The 19,782-nt window shown below is 39.4% G+C and overlaps 1 protein-coding gene across 3 annotated transcripts in view; it reads right to left on the reverse strand.

Annotated features, from left to right (window-relative positions):
• Nucleotides 1-19,782, reverse strand: part of LOC114064249 (protein arginine N-methyltransferase 8) — a 55,775-nt gene that overhangs the window by 20,179 nt on the left and 15,814 nt on the right. For all 3 annotated transcript variants that reach the window (XM_027897124.1, XM_027897123.1, XM_027897125.1), the window contains exons 3-4: nt 5,729-5,914; nt 2,331-2,486 (exon numbers count right to left, since the gene is read on the reverse strand). In XM_027897124.1, coding sequence (XP_027752925.1) covers nt 2,331-2,486; nt 5,729-5,914 — 342 coding nt within the window. The remainder of the gene's footprint in view (nt 1-2,330; nt 2,487-5,728; nt 5,915-19,782) is intronic.

Genomic DNA, 19,782 nt, shown 5'->3' on the forward strand with positions numbered 1-19,782 from the left:
ACTGCAGTAATTGTCCTGAGTTTTGTATAACTAAATGAAGAAGAGGAAATGAGGGGGCTGGTTATGTTCAGCTTGTAGAACAGACCCCCTCAATAGCTATCTACAACAATAGACCCCCCAATCCAATAGCTATCTACAACTATCTCAAAAGGGCTTATAGAAGGCAAAGTCTAACTCTCCTCTGAAGTGCACAGTGACAGGACAAAAGTCAGCAATCATGAGCTGTGGCAAGGGAAATTTCGGGTGATTGCAGATCTGGAATAGGTGCTGAGAGAGGATTTAGAATCTCTATCCTTGGACATTTTCCAAAATGGACTGGACACCCTTGGGCAACTTGATATAGCTTTAAGTCAGTGATTCTATGATTTACATCTCTTGAAGACCCAGAGATGATTCTAGCAGTTGGCTTAGGCAGTGGCAAGGAGTAAGTTCCAACAGTGAATAAGAGAGAATAAGAAGAACCAGGCAGGGTAGTGGATGAATTTGAACCCAAAGAAGAGAAAGAGTGAGAAAGAGGAGGGGGATTTCAGTGGCACTGTAGTCAGAAAACCAACACTCTGCATTTGTCAACAGTTCCCACATCATGCTATTTGAAAAATCACATATAACTCTAGAGAAGAAACTGGAACATCTCGCTCTATGTAATAACTCATGGCAAATGTTTGCTTTTTAAATGGAACACAAGCAGTTTCCATCAGCTCTCTTTGCCAATATGACCATAAAGTCTGAATTTGACTATAGGATTTCCACTGCTAGATCTCTGCAGTATCTGCTCGTTCAACACAAATACCACTCTGCAGCTTGCTCTGTTACAGGGTTCATGGTGAGGTAGCTCATGTGACAAGAAGGTTGAAATTCTCAGGCTGCAGCAGAGGAATTTCACACCTAAGAGAGTTCCCTGGATAGCACACCCCCTCTGCTTCAGTACTGAACAGTCCATAGGTGAGCTGGCAATGGTGCACCACTGAGCTTTATGAAGGCCTGAGGTACAGCCTGAACTGTAAAGAAGTCTAAAGAAAAAAACAAACCACTAAAAAAAAAAAATCACCACCATCACCAAACATGTGGAAAAGTATTTACTTTTATTTTACTTGGTGAATTTTCTGCCAGTGAGCTGGCTCACTGTAGAATCAGATAAGCATCAGTGCCAGCACAAGGGAGGGAGGAAGACCATATGGCCAGGGATCTGAGAGATAGGAAGGTGGGAGCACAGCATCATCATTTTGTATATACTTTTAGAGCACTGCAACATATTTGCATGAGACTTGCATTTCTGCATCAGAGAAAGCTACGGGTTTATCCTCCTTGAGGCTTTGAGACGATAAATTGTATATTTGATTTACAAAAAAAATACATTTTAGCTGCCAGTTCTGTACACAAAATCTCATGCTTAAGCTCCAAAACTTTTGCCAGCACCTTTTGTTTTCATCTATCTATACTTCCATGCTCTAGTCCAATATTCAGATGAGACGCTCAAAATTAACATTGGATTTTGAAAACATAAACCTAAGAATTGAACAGGAGCCCTGGCATTTCATGTATTGGCATTACCAGTAACAAAGACACACAGTTTGGGTACTTAGTGACATCAGTGTCTTCAAATGCACAGAGGTAGCCAATTAAGTTTTAGTAAACAGTTTTTTTTGAAGAGAACTACATAGAGAAATAGGATCTATTTCCCCTTTTCTATGTTGCATTGTGTCTGCAAGGCAAACAGAAGTCCAAAGCAAAAAGAAATCGTATTTGTCATTTTAGAGTCAGTACAAATAACTGAGTATACTTAGGAAGCAAATCTATGCTCTCTCTAATGACTTCTCTGCAGATAATTGCACATTCATGCTCCTAAAGTTCAATGTATTTAAGGTAATGATTTCCTTCTGCCTCTGAAAAGCGTTATTGTTGGCACAGAAAACATGCACGGGCTTTCTTGCATGATTTGCTGAGTTGTAATATGCAGGGAAAAGTGTATTAAAGAAATTTGTTTCCAAGACTACAAAGTTGCAGACCTTGAAAATTTAAAAAAACAAGATAGCTCCTTTAACTTCTCTGAGTAGGAGTGAGTCTCTTTACCAGTTTTTTTTTCATCCAAGAAGATATGTGGTTATGTACCAGGTCACCAAAGGTTCCACAGATGAAAAGACATTACATTTCAACTTGGAAAAGGCACACTAATGCAACAGAATTCCACTGAAGTCCCTGTAAATCAAGCCATAGAAGAGCTTGGAGAGAAGAATTTCAAACCAAGGCAAGTAAGAAAAGGTAAATCACCAAGCCAAATTCTCAGGCAAAATGCACAAACAAATTCAAAATATGAGAGAAAGTCTTCTTACCCCGTATACCTTCTTAGCTCCTGCCTTTGCAGCAAACATGGAGAGGATTCCTGTGCCGCTTCCAACATCAAGGACAATCTTATCTTTAAAAACATGTTTATTGTGATACATTGAGTTTCTATAGGTTAAGGTGCGCACTTCATCTTTTAGCATTTCCTGTGATGGAAATAAAAGCATTGTGTTACTATTTGAAGAGCTTTAGACGCATTCAACACTGCTGCTGAACGCATTTCTTTGTTATTTCAGCATTATTAATACCCAGCACGAAGGGTTTTTCAAGTACTTTGGGGTGCACACATCAAAGCAACTGTAAAACGATAGCTACTTAGAACTGAATTATTAAGAAGCAGCATGTTGCCACTTGTACAATTTTATTTTGCTATTACTTCACTTTTACAATTGACAACCAGAACATAATCTAACCGCAGCACTGCTTTGGGAATAGACAGAAGCCATACAGAAATCCAAACACTACTCTCCTCCTAAAGCATGCACAACCCAGAGCCTCAATGAAGGGACCTTCTGAGGTTCCTCTTTGAACACAAAAGAAATTGTTCCATAAACCATTGTAAGACAGCAGTCTTAATAGCCTTGCCCAAAGTGATTCAGGAAGTCCACAGCAGAGCTTAGAAATCCTGTGCTGCATGGTCCTCCCTTAACACTCTTCACTCATTTATCTGACAAATTTCCAGAAGATAATAATGTATAACCCAGACCCCTATCTCACTATTTTAAGTTGTCATTGTTAGGTGCTGATTTTTGTTCCAATGATAGCAGCAGTACATGCATTTAATTCCATTGATACCTTGCTTTCAGGTATGCATGTCAGTCAAACCATATCAATAAAGAGGATTCAGGTCAAGACCCAAGTGCCATTTTCAAGAGAAGTGTAGGCCACTCAACACTTTTATTTTCTGAAAATGCTTTTTTTGGTCTAGAAGGCTGAACTTCTGCTTATACTACTGCCATAATTTCATAGTTGAAGCAAGTAGGCAAATGAGATTTGAATTTTGGGGTAAAAAGAATCTGTTCACTGCCATGCAGTCTGAGGCACTAGTGAAGTGGACTGTTACATTTATCAGTTGCTCACTTACCTGTCTTGGCTGGAGACTATCTGTATGCAATAACTGCAGATGAATAAAAGGGGTTTTTTAATCATCATAAAGCATGGTTTGGCATCAGGCAAAAAACAGTCCATCAGCACTGGAAAGGTGATAGAGCACACTCTCATGGAAACAGTTTCCAAACATATTAAGGTCACAAAGGTGACTGGGAGTATTCAGCATGGATTTGGAGATGACTGATCACTTGGTATCATTCTATGGTGAAGTAATGGGCTCCGTGGATGAGGGAAGAGGGGGGATGCATTTTATCTTGATTTTAGCAAGACTTTCAACGCTGTTGCCCATAACATCCTCATTTAAAAATGGATGAAAAATGGACAGTAGACTGAAAACTGACTGAACTGCTGCTCTCGAGATGTTGTGATTATCAACTCAAAGTCAACCTAGAGGCCAGTTATTAGTGGTGTCTCCCCAAGAGTCAATACTGATGCCTTTTGGCCTGTTTTTTTTCAGGTGGATTGCATCTCTTCCTAGCAGACCTCAGTCCTCCAAGAGAGTGCAATAGACATTAAAAACTGAAAACTTATCACTGACACCAGCTGCACAACCAACTGTGGACCTGAGGGAGCACTTCTTCTCAAGCCATTTGAACTGTTATGATTGAGGCAAAAAACCACCTGGCACTGCACACTTTGCTGTTGATCATCATCCTAGGAGCTGCCTAGTCACACTTGATATGCTCCGGGTCTCACTGGTGCTCATGTAAAAGAGCAGCAGCAGTAGTCTGAGGCTGGTCTAAGGGCTGGACAAATGTCAGCAGCCTCTACACCGTGTCTCAGATCCAATTGCTTTGACAGAAGGTCTTCTCAGCAGGTGGGGTCCTCTGTCCCCTGCGGGAGAGAGCCTTCTGCTGCTATCACTCGGTACTTGCTCCTAGTGCTTCTCCATGGCTCAGGGCCAACTGGTTCTAATGGTCTGTTGGACAAAAACTCCTGCCCCTCATCTACAATGAAGACACTGACCCTGTTCTGTAGGTTGAGATCTGCAGGTCGATCAAGAGCCTTCCTCCTGTTACCAGAAGTCACAAGTTTCCAGCCCTCACCATCAGAGGAGTCTCCACTTCCAAAGCTGGTAAGTATAGACTCTGATTGCCCCTCCTTTCAGCACAGCTGGGGATTTAGGCTCTTGTATCTTCAGGCTCCTAGAGAAGATCCAGGCAATCTTCCTCATGTCTCTGATGCTCCAGAGTCTGCCAGCCTCCTTTAGCACCTCCTTTACTTGTTGACACAGATCCTCTACCAGTGCACACCTCCTGCAGGAAAGGAGGAAACCTCCCACTTCCCAGCCTCAGCAAGAGGCTCCATGTACTCTCTGCATCCACCGAGACCTACATGGCTGTATCCTTCCATCAGGAGAGCCATCTGATTTGAGGTCTCTGATGTGTCTTCAGAATTTCTCTTAGGTCTCCTTCCCACTCAATTGTTCTTCTCTCTTCTTCCCTTCTTGGACTGAATTTCCGAATGCTACACTCGTAAGATGTTGTTGGCAGATAGAAATCTTACTTTCATGTATACACCCCACAAACAATTACTAGAGTAATGGAAATAGATACTGTTTGCTAAGCAGTTTGTGAAAAGTGTCGCTAATTCATTTCATATTGTTGCTTTTCTGCATCCTAGTCTTAAAGATCCTGTCCTCCTGAGAGTTGCAAATATCAGTGGGGCAAGATATCAGTGTCTTCTTTAGAATTGGTTTACAGTAAACTTTTTGAAGGTAAATATGGTCCACTCTGTAGTTTGAATTATTTCCAGGAGTGTATATTTACTGGAGATGACTGAGCTTAATGCTGCCATCAATACACTTTATGCATACAGGAATTCAAGTAACATGCCAGGAGTCAAGAAACTACTCAGCTTCTCATGTCAGTGAAGTAGTGGTGCTGCTGACGTCTGTGATCAAATACGCAAGAGAACAGAAGACCTAACTTAGCAATAATGTCGTTTCCATGTGTAATCAGGTTAGTTTGCAGCCCTCATAAATGCACCAAATTGATGCACTTGTGAAGCTCACCACTGCAAAGATAGCTGCTGTAAGCTCTGGGGAGAACCCATATGTAAGAATCTAAGTGGGACGGAGGTTTGGGGTACAGGTCTCTAGAGATCTTTGGCACTTAACCAGATTTTACATTCATCTGAGGAAAGGCAGAGGAATATAGTCATAAGCAAGTGAGATGGGGATAAATAAGAAATAAATCAAGGAAAACATAATTATATTGTTGTTATAATTATTACTATATTGCTATTTAATAACTGCTGAAATAAAAATAAGCATTACCTCATGAATTCCAAAGTGAGCATAGGAATCAAAGTAATAATCCCTGGATGTCATCTCTTCTGGATTGATGAGTTTTGCCATCTTGCCTCGGCCCGGGCAGCTTGGTTGCAATGGAACATGTATGACAGATTGAACTGGCTTTGGAACAACAGTAGGCTGTGGTGGCTGGGATGGAATGGGGCAAACCTAGGAGGACATGGAATATTGTAAAGAGGCATCATTAAAAGAAAACATTTTTCTCTGTATATAGTATAGTGATATTATTTTAACTACCTAGGAGACAGCAAGTTCAAAGACACCTGAAGCACCGTAACTGAAATTTAGGCTGCCTTCTATTCCTGGATCTTTAACTTACTTGCTCTGCCTTGGAAAATTGCCTTAATGGATTTTTCCTTGATGTTTCTCTGCAAATACCTAAATTAGTGCAGAGTAATGGCAAATTATTGGTGTTGGCTGAAGTGGGTTACTGCAAACGTTGACCCAAGGCAGTGAAGAGCTAGGTTTTCTCCTTTAGTGTCATATTCTGTCAAACTGCCACAGCACTGTGAGAGGCAAGTTGTAATAAATAAATAGTTCCCCTTAAAAGAAGAGCTCATAATCAAAGCATCTGGAACACAGTGTTGCCAACAAGGAGAACAGGGTTCCCCATCGATTTTTAATTGTCAGGTAATATACCTGTCTGTACTGATGAGGTAGGGATGAGAATGCTCACAGTATCTGAAAGTCCCTGACACTATCTGAAGTTTCTCAGCATTTCCAGAAAGCACGTCCAGAAACCATAGGGGGCTGTGTGGCATATGTGATCCCTTAATGTAGTTTCCTGTTGTTGAGAGATGCAGGAGTCATGTGTTACCAACACACTATGGCCCACTGCACCTAATTTTTTGATATGTATTGTATCTCCAATATTAGTATTTCAATCGACACAGAATGCTCGCACCCCTTAGACTCAGATTTAATGCCTGTAGCATATAAGACAGAAAATCGAGTGTTTTGCAAAGATGATATAAAACAACTCATGGTCTGGCCCACATGTATATCGACATCTTTGATCCCTAACATAAAGCAAAATACTGAAAACAGGGAATGACTGAGCAATATGATACAGCTTTACATATGCACTAAGCCACTGTAAATTATGGGTCAACAACTTCATATATTAAGGTCAATCCCACTTAAAATGTGCCATCTTCTCTTGTACTTTTTTTTGTTAAGACTCAGTAGTTTCCCAGTGGGGACCAGAGTTGCCTGAGCCTCTCCTAGCTTCTTTCATAAAGTTCACTCTATCTCCTATAGCTTGGTACTGTGAAATATCAATCTGTTGTACTCTCTCTGAATAGCATCAATTAGCCTAGTTCAGTTTGCTTCGATGTAAAAAAAACAACAAAAAACCCCCCACAATTTTTCCCCTGTTCATTTAAAGATTTAAGTGTGTCATCTTTTCATGGGTTTTTGGTCCATCTGTGAAAAATGAATACTAGTGGTTTATGTTCCTGTAACACCTTTCATCCCCAAAGATACAGAAGTGCCTTATTTATACATCTTTTCTATTTCTGGCGTATTTTACTTCATCACCTCACCCAGTTCACCTCACCCAGTTCACCTCCCACGCAGAATACAATTGCTCCCAATTGGTGTTTGTATTTCTGCCTGGTCTAGTTTCAAAAGTGTCCATCCGCAGTCATTTCTCTTGAGACACTGCTTCACTGCAAGTTCATTGCCACCAGTAACACCTTGATAACTCTTTCTGTCAAAGTGTTGCTTGTAATAGTTGAAAATTTGATCCTGCTACTTTTAATTACATACTTGAGGTTATATCCTAACCTTTTTCTCCATTGGTGTACACACTATGTAATTTTTGCAGTTACCTTGCTCAGTATCACTTTCTGTATTTGTCTGCTGGATTACAAAGACTTAAACTGTAGATGTTTGGAATTCTGTTTTAATATAATATGAACTCTCTAATATCGTATACTTTTCTCCTAAATCTTGTCCTTTGCATCATTTTAAAAGCAAAATTATATATATTTATATAAATTACAAAATAAAACCATGTAGAACAGTCATTGAAAGTTTAATTCTGTTCCTGTCTTAGGTAAGAAGGTCACCAGACACGAGATAGTACATCACAGGCAATTGCTCAAAAGCTACATACTGGAGAGAAGATGTGTCAGTTTTTGTAAATGAAAACAAGGGGGTTCTAGCATTTCTGTTGCTGTAAAACTACAAATTCAAATGTGATTTGCTGTACAACAGAAAGAATTTCCTACAGCAAAAGACACTAGTCTTGAAGGCAAATCTTCTGTATGGGTCTCAGGCAGTACTTGTTCTGCTCCTGGCTGGACAGAAGGATCTAGACAGGGTTGTGAGAACAAGGCTTATTGTGACTAAAGACACAGAATGAAAATAAATCCAGCAACTTAGGCTAGAAAGTTGTCTGAATGATTTTGTTTCATGTAAAAAAATTACCATAATTATTTCATAGTCTGCAAAGACAGCTGAATTCTGCTACAGCCAAGGGGTGGCAAGATAACTTTTATTAAGCTACTGAGGCAGTACAGCCCCTTTGACTCACAGTCCTTTTCAGGTGTATCTATAGCATCTGAAGATTTACTATTCTGAACTGTGCATCTACATCTCCACCAGAAAGAACATATCTTATGTAGCAGAAGTAGAAACCTATTATGTTGGCTCCTCAGATACCTTAGTTTGCAGCCAAGCAGCTCGCGCTACAATGTGTTGACCGTGGTTGTTTGACAACATTATGCTGTAAATACCATCAGGTATTTACATCATTGTCCATCCTGTGCTATGGGTACCACAGCCTCATGCAGAAGGGGCCAAAGAAAACTGCACGAGGGTGGTTATTTTCTCAACCAGCAGCACTGTCACAGGGACCTTAAATCAGCTGCTTCATTTCTGGTTTAGGCATATTAACACAACACAGACCTTTCAAATTAAAATTATGTAAATTTTTTTGCAGCATCTGTAATACCTAGTGCTAGAATTTCTGTGTGTAGCCCTGTAATTCTGGAACACCACAACGTCACAATTACATGAATAATTTTGTGAGTGGGGCTCAGGAAATCCCTCTGTCATAAATTTGCTATAGACTCTGTGAACAATTTCAGTTAAGAGTAACTCATGTCCTATGACACCAAATATCTGGGGAAGACATATAAACACAGTGGGCAATTACAGAATAAAGAAACATATAGCATCAGAAACAATGAAGTCTTCAGGTGTACAGCTCTGTGACTGTATACTAGAAACAATTAAGCTTTTAGGGATATGATATAACTGTTTTAGGAGAAAACATGCCTCCGAGAGAAAAGCTATCAAGGAAACACAACTTTCTGTATTCTTTCCCGAACTGAAAAAATCCCTGATTTGATTTACAAGTTTAGCTTGCATATACCCTACCTGAGAAACAACTCATCTTTTGAGTAACTCCTGAAAAGGCAAAGCATATGGGCAGGGGGCAAACCTCACACCAGTGTAAAGAATCTAACAAACTCATGTATAGATTCCAGTCAGCTGCACACAGTTCCAGAACGCTGCCCACTGCTAATGCAGATGAAGTTTGAAAGAATGCAAGCAGCTGCCTCAGAATTCATTAATTCCTGTGCTAAACATGCAGCCCTCTATTTTTCCATTTCCCATTTGCTACTGAAGGCAGAGTTGGAGGGTTTGAAGGATCTGAGAAGGAATCTTTTTCTACCACTGCTATGGGACTTAAGCCCCACTGCTCTGTACTATTTCAACATTTAAACCAAAGGAAATTAGGGAGATATTTTCCTACTTATAAAAATTAAATAAAGTTTCTTTCTTCTTTTTTTTTGGAGAAGGTTGGTACATTGCAGATACGTCAAATGTACTAGCACAGGACTGTTTTTTTAAAAAAAGCTTTGAATTCTTACAAAAGGCAAGATTCATAACCCTCATTCATTTCTAAAAATCTCACATCTAAACATCTTGACATAGGTTTCTAAAACACACATAGGCACCTCAGTGATAGATGTGACTTTCAAATAGAGTTGCCCATGTGCATCAGTGGATACTGTTGAAGTGCTTCTTTGAAAACTTGACCAATTCAACATGGACTTACAAGGTTATCTGGGTTTAAAATTCCCAAAATACAAAAGTGAACTGGGTATTCAAAAATGATGGTCTATTTTTGAAAATTTGAGCCTTTTAAATATATCCATCCATCTACAGAGAGGCAAGATTTTGAAATATGCACAACTCATTTTTTAGAAGGTTTGTGACAAAAGCTGTGATGTGTAGAGTAAAAATAAACCTGAATTTCAATTCTCCTTTCTTGATATTACTATGGAGACACCGGGCTGGAGGTTAAAATTCCAATCCTTGTAAAACTGTTGTTCAAGGTCCAGTGTTTTATTCCTGACAAATTCTTAGTTATTTATGACATTTCTGTGTCATTTAAGATGTTAACAGAACCTTCTACCTGGAAATGCTTACCTTTTCATTAAGAAATTAATTAAAAATGGAATTATAGTTTAAATTTCAGCATATAGTTTCAATTTCAGCATTGTTTTCTTTTTAAAGAAATGGTTTTATTATATCTAAATGTTGGTTTTACTTATTTTTTTGGCCAGACAGCTTTCTCTGTCAGAACTACTAGAATAGAATATGCCTAGCATCATTTTCATTAGTCTGAATTTAATAATCAAAACCTTTAGAGTGCAAGAGATTATCAACCGATATGCAGTCAACACAAAAATTCCAACAATACAGCTTCTTCCTGCTGTAGATATAAAGGCATAACCAAATATAAGAGGTATTTGATATCCTCCTGCCAAAATTTAGGCTTCTACAATCACTCCTTGAAAATCATTACACAGTGGCACAGGTTAAAACCTCGCTTGGTTCCTTTATCTTGTATTCTTATAAAGTAAGTCTTTGTCCTGGGCTTATCTTAAGTGATCTTTGGATTGAGCAAAGAATCTAGTCCATTATCAAAGACATTTTAACCTGTTTTTCTGAGGAAATGAAGCTGCTACAATATCTTGTCCGTGTCCCCCATTGATAACTTTTGAGTTTGTCCAACCCAGTGTAATCTGACAGAAGAATGGAAATGTCAAACACAGTCATATCCCTATACATTTTTTGAAAACTAGGAATAAGGTAGAAGGATAAGTGATTTGATGATCCACTAAAATTTAAGCAGCTAGATTTCAGTTGTCATGCTTTCTACTTGTTCTGAGTTTATTAAGCCCACTGACTTGTGTCCCTCTAACCATACTGGATGACTGGTGATGAAGGTGTAGGAAGAAGACTAAGCATTTCTCTGAACTAAGCTGGGAGATGAGGGCATAAAGAGCACATACTTGCAGGAAACAAGGTTCCATTAGCTCCTCTACTCATGGAAAAACCTTTTTATGCTAAAGGTGTAAAGTTCACAAGGAGGGAAAAATCGCCAGAAATCAAGGGGTTCCAACACAGACCAGATGAGACAAACATTCAGCTGCAGAAAGACATAACTGCTTGGAAACAAGGATGTTCTATATGCCTGTATTAGGTACATGTTTTCAGGAAGTAGGGCCTTCAAAGACTGGTAAAGAATGTCTGCTTAGTGGAAGCTTTATGCTGTGATATGTCTCAAAACCAGCATAAAATAGCCAGTTCTTCAGCAGCTATAAATCCACTTTCTGTTTGATGAAAATTATGTTTAGGCTGTTTCAAATTGCAGATAGCCATGAGTTCAATGCAACTGCAAATATCTTTAAACTCTAAAACTGCAGATCTAGTCAGACAGACTCTGTAAGAAAGAGAACTGATTCTTAAAGCTGCTTGCTTTGTAGCTACCCCTTTTCAGCCACTTCAAAGTTGAGCGCTGCTATGAACTTCCTACATGGAGTATCTGAAATGCCAGATCATCTTGTCATAGACAAACCTGTCCATTTGTTATCAGCAGGAAATTCCCTGTCCTTTTTACAGGCAAGCATAGCTTAGAGTACATTACAACTGCTACATCATATCCCTAACGTAATGGTGATAGCAAAAATATTGTGAAAACACTGCCTTAGATGTACAAATCCTCAAAAAGTCAAAGCAGAAGCTGCAAGCAGGTCTTCAGTATGATAAAGATGTGGATGGGATATTTAGGCTACAAAAGAAATAGTACCAAGTACCAAGAAGGAATGTAAAGATTACAAAGGTTTGCAAAGTTGTTATTTATTGTTTAAAAGTTAAAAAGGAAATTAGATGTGTAAATTCAAGACAAGAGCTGTGATACCTTTGTGGATTTGACCCAAGGTAATAGGGACTATCTGTTTCAGAGAAACCAGAATCTTCTTACTGATGGGTCACAAATTAAGCAAGCAAATTTCCAGTTGGGTACATAGGAATAATTCTTCTCCCTAATAGATGTCAAGCATTGCAATAAATTCTTACACATCTGTGGGGTCTTCAACCTTGTAGATTACAAACCTCATCTGAGACTGTCCCTTACCAGCCTGATCTGCCTAAAAGTTAACTTTCATCTGAGCAGGATGCTGGACTAGGTGACCTCCAGAGGTTCTTTCCACCCATATTATTCTATGATATTGAGACATAGAGAGTTATGTCTGAACTATGTGGGAGATATAGGAGGCAAGGTTTATAAACCTGAGCCTAGTTTAGATTACAGGGTGAGTTATAAATTTGGATTAATAGATTTGTACACACAATACAAACAGGACCTGTTTTCATGAGATTAAAGAATGCACACTATAAGAAGAACAGGAGGACATGACACCCAGGAGTGAAAAGCTTTTAAAGCTACTCATAACAGAAATGGGCTGAGATGATAGGGTGTGAGTTGACAAAATGCAAGGATGGGAGTGATATTAGGTATCTGTAGCATTTATAAAATTTTGAGCAGTTTTAGACCATTCTGTGGGCCAGTGCAAGAAATTAAAATGCTCTTCATCCAGCCTGCTGTCATGACTGCTTAGTGCATAGTGCAGCTGCGAAAAAAAAAGTGACAAATTGTAGTTACAGATGTTGATGTTGAATTGAAGTTGTGTTCCTTTTCACAAAGATGGAGATTTTGCAATGCATGTAAAGTAGAAGGTCCTGTGCAGGGCACGAACAGTCCTAGTTCAGCACAAAACAGTAGGAAATAGGAGAGATATGTATTACTATTAACTGAAATTTACTCTTTGCCAAGCACCTTATGAAAGGATAGCAAAGCATTAATTTTAAAGTGCTGAGAGGTACCTTTCTTTAGGAGAAGATTTAATTTTCATTATCTTTGGATTGTGATAGATCTAATGTCTATTATTGTTTTAGATACTTAACTGCAACACCTTATGGTTTACAAGATCCCTGTGAAAAGAAACAGCTGGAGAAATGTTTTGTGCTTTCTCACCTGTACTCTGTGGTGTTGAGCAGATGGTCTGTCATTAGACTCTGTTGCCCATCTGTTTGTTTGAAACCCCTTAAGCCTCCTGAGGAGTGAGCTAAGTTGCACAGTGAGGGGGTCCTCAAATGCTGGCTCAAACACCTTTCTATTGAAAACAGTTTCACAGCTTCAGCTCAATGGGGGATTGTGTTTTAGAACCGTTGCCCTCTGGTGGATAATATTAAAAGTGAACTACAGCTGGCAAATGGCTAAATTCATTCTCGATTTCGTGAGGTTAACTGCAATTAATAATCTGGAAACGGATCTTTGTGTACAACCATCCTGCTCCCTCCATATATACAGCGTATGGGTTTGTTGTAGTGTAATGGTCTCTATTGTGTCAGTCAAGAGTCTGAAAGGTGGAGAATTAAATAGAGGAGAATTTAAAATAAATATATAAATAGATAAATAGAAAAATAAATAAATAAATAAATAAATAAATAAAGAAAGAAAGAAAGAAAGAAAGAAAGAAAGAAAGCAAGCTGTGATGATCTGTGGCTAGAAGTCATGTGGTTTTGTTTCCATTCTTCACTGTAATGAGAAATGGAAGAGATGGGTATCCTCAAGCATATTGATTATTTTGCCAAAAGATTGACACCTCTAAGTAAATCTGGTAGGCTAAGAAACAAAGGCTAAACCATCAGGGCTACGGTGTTTCTGAGAGCCATTCTCAAATTCTCAGCCTTTTACTGACTCAGTACCATGTATCAGGACAGCTAGGAAGAGCATCCTCTCTAATACAGCTCTTCAGAATTTGGTGCCTTGCTAAGAAGTATGAGCTTTTTGTTCTTGTATGTTACAGCAGCCGTTCTCCTGTTCCAGAATCCAGTCTGAACAGTTGACTCTGGTGTGTGGATCACAGAGCAGCACAAAGTGCAACAAGCAGTTTCACAAAGCCAGTGTCTCTTACAGGTGGAAGCTTCTGGACTCATACCGATTTAAAGCTATGTCTGACACAGTAGCACTGCAAGTCCCAGCTTTCCACTGGAGCATCCAGACCCTTTTAAAGGATTCATGAAAGGCAAATAAAATCAAATTATGAAGAAAAAAAATCCTTCCTACCTTCCTATCAGTTTAAGCCTCTCCTTTTCTGACTAAGGAAGGTGATAATTTAATTTATTTTCATTCCTTATTCATTAGGTAAAGATGAGTCAGTAGTGAAAAACAGGAAGGTGCCTTAATGCATGGTCCTCAACCTATCAATGTTGACTAAGTGAAATTCTGATATCATCATGAGAATTTAAAATTTAAAACTGAGGTCAACTGTGAGAGCTAAGATTGTTATTGCCAACCATAATTGGTATTCCTTGTATAAAAATTTGAAGCCAATCAAGGCCAGGGAGCACTTATGCTGACTGATCACCACGGAATACTTTCCCTATTCCATGTAATTAATTACCAAGAAAAAAACAAGCAGTAGGTATAGACTATGTTGTATGTTTTCCTGCAACAGATTTTCCTTCTGAGATTTCTGGGGGTTTTTGGGAGTTTTGACAGATCTCTTGTCTCTAAAAGGGCTACATCCAAAACTCTCTAGAACAAAAGCAATCCAGACTCACAGATATAAGAAGAGGAAATGCCCGTTGTTCTGACAGAGCTGTAAGAGCCTTAGCTTTTGTGGTTGTTCAGAGGGAAGGTTCGAGGTATGACTACTGTCTGTCTATTGTTGAAAGTGGAAAGAGGAAAAGCTGATAGCAGAATTTTCCATTTGAATTAGGCTACAGCCTCTGGGAAATAAAGAGCCTTTCCAATTTTAGTGTCATTTTATTTCTGATTTGTCTTTCAGGGAATTGCATAAGGGAAGAAATATCTCTGAATTAATAAAATGCATCAGGTCTTCCAGAGGATTTTAACATATTGATCACAAACTCAAATAATCTTAAAAAGGTATCAATTTAATCCCTGGGCATTCATTGCAGAGTCACCTCTATATTTGGCAGTGATAACTGTTAACAATAAATGCTTACTACTTCCACTGATAACAATACGTAATGTCCCATCTGGTCTGACTGGGTAAGCACTTCTATACCACCAACAAATAACACACAGCCATAGGGTGCTGTTCAGGGATTGAACTCTCCCTACCAGTTCCAACTCCCATTTCAGGTTTGGTACAGCAGAGTGAGAAGGTTGCAAAGGCGTCACATTGCTTGACCAGGACAGGCTTATTACTACAGGTGTAAAGTCTGCCCCTTCCCCTTGAATTCTGCAATACAAATAGTCAAATAGCACTAGTCCTGCCTCTTTTTTTGAGACAGGATGGAAACCCTCAGTTTCATGTGTGGCTGAGTGGAATCTCCAAGACTTGTCAATCTAGCGCTAGTTCCAGGGTACCTGGGTACCGTGAAGCAGTAGCTGGAACAAGAGTAAATGGTTCTTCCTCTGTGCACATAACAAAGTTCAGGGTTCCTGGTGAGTCATGCTCTCTGCTGCTTGGGTAGATTTGGCACTATGCAATCAAACAGAATGAAGAAATCATTCCATGCTATGTTTCCCTGGGAGTAGCTCAAAGCCTGTATCGTTATTTAACAAGTCACGATTCAGCTCCTTTTCCTCCTGTAATATGGGGCTCAGTACGAAACGAGCCAGTCTTCTAGGACTACCTTTGCACAAACCTGGACTAGCTGGAAGGAAGATCTAGGTTTCTTATTGCTCTCTGCCCTTGTTGGCTCCTTCCCTTCTGCGTGCATCAGAAACGACTCATTAGTGTTACCTTAATACTCCTTTTCTACAGTATAGCTCACAGTGTACACAGACTAAAAGACTCCCCTTGCATTTCTTTTCAAAATTCAACATTCAGTTTGAAAGCCTCTACAAAAGAAGGCTCCATAATGTGTGGTGGGTCAGCCTCGTAAGCTGTGATAATTCCACATAAATTCTGAATTACTGACAATTTATCATCATGGCTATGAAACCATGAATGGTGCATAGGGATCTAGAGTCAGAGCATTAGAGGCCTGTTAGCAGATGGTAATTAGTTCTATTTTAAGGATGGCTGGGCAAGTCAGCTCTTTTTGCGAAAAGAAAAAAAAAATATTAAGGACAAGGTCATTTTCTGAGGCATGAAACCCTCACAGTTGTTTTCACTTTGTGATCAACTACAGGCCAGAGAAGACATGCCACTGTTATCTGGAAGCAGTACACAGAAATGTAAATGTGACTGAAAGTTTTTATTGATTTTCAAGTGAAAAGAGATAGATATTCATCTGCCAGATTACTTTAAAATGCCTCACATCACAAGGCACAGCTTGCTGTAGAAATAGCAACAGAAGTTATAGAAGCCTGCACTGAAAATACCAAAGTTGAATGCAGTGAAAAGGAAGAGTTTGTTGCAGATCATTGCATAAAGAGATATTGAGATACAAAGCCAGAGAAGCGTGAACTTTCCATTGTGATTTTTTACTGGTTTTTACTATCATTGCTGCTGCTTAAGCACGTGCCTTGCTGAACAGATCATGGTTCCAGTGATGTACAACTAAATAACAAGTGATACATCCCCTTATGAGAAACTCCTCAAGATGGACACAAAATAGAATGGAAGGAAAAGGGACTTGGTACTTTCAAACTACTTTACATCACCATGACAGGTGCATGAAAATCAGCTGGGGAAAGGTTGGGGGAAACTACAGTCTCCATTATCAATGCTCATAATACATTTCTTGTAGGGAAAGTAGCTGTACCACTGGATGGCCTCTTCTCCTCCCCACCATCATCTTGACTGACTCTCTAGTGACAAAGAACAAGAACCAGAAAGTGCTAATCAATTATAAACCCAGTTATTTTTAGGCTCCTTTTCAGTATCAGGCAGTAAGCTGAAATCCACAAGAAAAAGTAGAGCTCCACTATTTTTAGAGGCTAATTATTAACAAAAATAACCAGAGTATTCTTTCTGTACAAATTATTTTCTTAAATTAGCAGAAAATTTAATGGAAGGCCTCCTCTGCTTAGCAAATTTCTAAGGCACTGATCTCTGAAAGTCACTTTGCTGCTGCTATCCCAGTCTTCTCTTCCCCTCTCACTGAGTTTCAGCTGTTTCCCAACAGTTCTAGGAAGACATAATATTCTGTAGCCTTTGCTGAGCTCTAGTATGGGGGAAGGGAAAAACATCCAACTGAACCCCTACTCCATATCCTAGCCAAGCTTTTGATTTACACTTCAGTGTAGTTTCAGATGCACTTCAGCTCTAGAAGAGGTGTCTCTCTATGAAGTATCCAAGTTTATTACTTCTTAGCCTCTGCAGGATAAATGAGGACAGAAAGGAGAAGACTGAGAAATGGTAATTCCTGAGCTGAAGTGCCAGACAAAATCAGCACAGCAACTTACAGGTCAGCACAGCTTCAGAACTAGCAGCACACAGGCACCAACATCGAATGGAAGTCCCATATTTAGCACTGTCAATTGTCAACTGGCAAAAAATAGCCTGTTTCCCTGCACAGAACAATCACACACACCCTGCCACCTCCTTTGAAACTGTACCTCAGTGGATCTTAATATGTTATAGCACAGACTTTCTCTTGGTCACCTGGCACTCTTTTTTACTTCTGTGTTGATTTTAAGTCCATCTCATGGTATGACTTTGAAGGAGTCAGCCGTCTCTTAATGTGGGTTATCAGAGTATTGCTCCCTCTTGCCATGGACGAAACCCCTAGAGGTGGAATGTAACTCTCTGAATCAACCCCTGCAAACGAAGAAGGCTCACTGGAGATAGGTAAGGATGAAGTGCCCATGAAATTCAGTGAATAACGAAGGGTGTGAATGACCACATCTGTTGCAAATAAACTGACTTTGAGTGGATCAACTTGTGGTTTAAATGAGCATGAATGTCTCCCTGGGTTAGCCAGATATGCATGAGGGGAAGTGATTATATGGCTCAGACCAATGTGGAGTTCAAAAGTTGAATAACTAATAGTTTCAATGAGAGCATTGGGCTTCAGCTTTCTTCAGCTCTTGTTTTCCTTCCTAGTAACTGGGATACCCAGTGTCAGTGAGAATATTACAAAAACACACTGGTATTATGATTGAACTGCAATCTCATATTTTGCTAAGTGTAACATACATTTGTATCGCATTTTCAGTGTATTTTGTATCACTATACTAAATCAGAAATCCCATATAAAGTCATCTGTCTTCAAATAAGACATTAATAAGTCATTTGATATTTAATGTTGCACACTCCATGCATGGACTATTGAAAAGAAACTGATCAAGAGCATATTAAACTCTAAGGCCTATCTGCAATTTTTATTTTCGTTTGTAATCATTGGAATAAAAGTCTTGTGAGGACATTCAAAGCTTATTTTCTTACCACATGTAAAGGGCCCAGCTGTAATTAAATCCCTGGCAGAAAGCCTTTAACTTGTGCTTAGGAGCCCCAGCTGCTAAAAGGAAATCAGTAGCTTTTCTGCCTTTCAAACATGGTTAAGTGTGTGGTAGAGGAAAATTCTAACTCTGTTCTCTCCTAGGCATCTTAAGTTCAGGAAGACACTTCCCCTCAAAACTTAAAATGAAGAGTGCATCTTCTCTTCCCTCTCCAGGCTTCTCTGGGGGTCACAATGTATGAATTTTATACTGAATGTTTTCAGGTTAGTAAAAGTATCACAAACAGCTGAGTTTGAGCCACCTCATTGCTATAAATTAATGGGCTGTCTCCATCCTGTGTTTTGCAGTTAAAATTTTCCTTCCCTTTCTCGCTTGCTGCCATTTTCATAAGGGATTGGCAGCACTTTCCCTTTGTGTCTCAGCACCTCTATCGATGCTGATTCACAAGGCAGCATATGTTACTGTGTGCTGAGAGCGGGTGCATGCTAAGACAGAATGGAAATCCTTGCCTGATTTACGAACACAACGTAGAATGCTTTGTCCACAAAATGCAAACTGTCCTGACAGTGGCAAATGCCTCTTCTGCGACAAGCAACTGCTACTTGCACCACACAGTGTTGGCTGAAGCTGAATCCTTGCTGCAGGTCTCAGGCATGCAAGGACAATCTGCATTCTGCTACCCAGTTTCTGTATACATGCCCTTTCATGCTTTTCTGTTGCCATCCCTTCTGGGTTCCGATTCTTCCTTCTTCTGTGAGAAGATTTGGCTCTGCCAAATGCATTCACAGGAGCAGCTGGGTAGTGAGACCTCCACGTACATGCATGAGTGGTTCATCTTTCCCTTCACTTATGCAGTAATAGAGAAGCAACACAAATGACTGGGGGAGAATAAATACAGACAAGCAAAACAAATGATTGCTGTAGAATCAGTACAGACTGAAGTATTTCCACTTAGAAGAGCTGTAGATCAAAAAGGAAATTACTAGTGACAACATGAGCAGAAAATGTAACTGACAGTAGAAAGATCTGTATAACTGGGCTTCTGTTCAAATTAGCCTTGCATTGATGCTGTGTAAATAGGTTGATTAGCATGAAGGCTGATGTTCTCTGATTGAAGTGCTTCTGACCTGTGAATTTCAATGATTCATGTGACTTTTCTGAACCTGAAAAGCTTAAGAGAGTGAGTTTCAGCTTTAGAAATGTTTTTACTATTCACAGTTGTGAAGAAACCTTGAAAAAACTGAGTAAAAGTTTCTGTGTACTGAAGGGCCTATAAAAGGAACACATTGACGCAAATTCAGTGTCTTTTTTTAGCTAGTCTTATCAC

This window comes from Empidonax traillii, unplaced genomic scaffold (genome assembly GCF_003031625.1).
Source record: "Empidonax traillii isolate 1590-97213 ecotype Southwest subspecies unplaced genomic scaffold, ASM303162v1 scaffold531:size451153, whole genome shotgun sequence".
Lineage (NCBI taxonomy): Eukaryota > Metazoa > Chordata > Aves > Passeriformes > Tyrannidae > Empidonax > Empidonax traillii.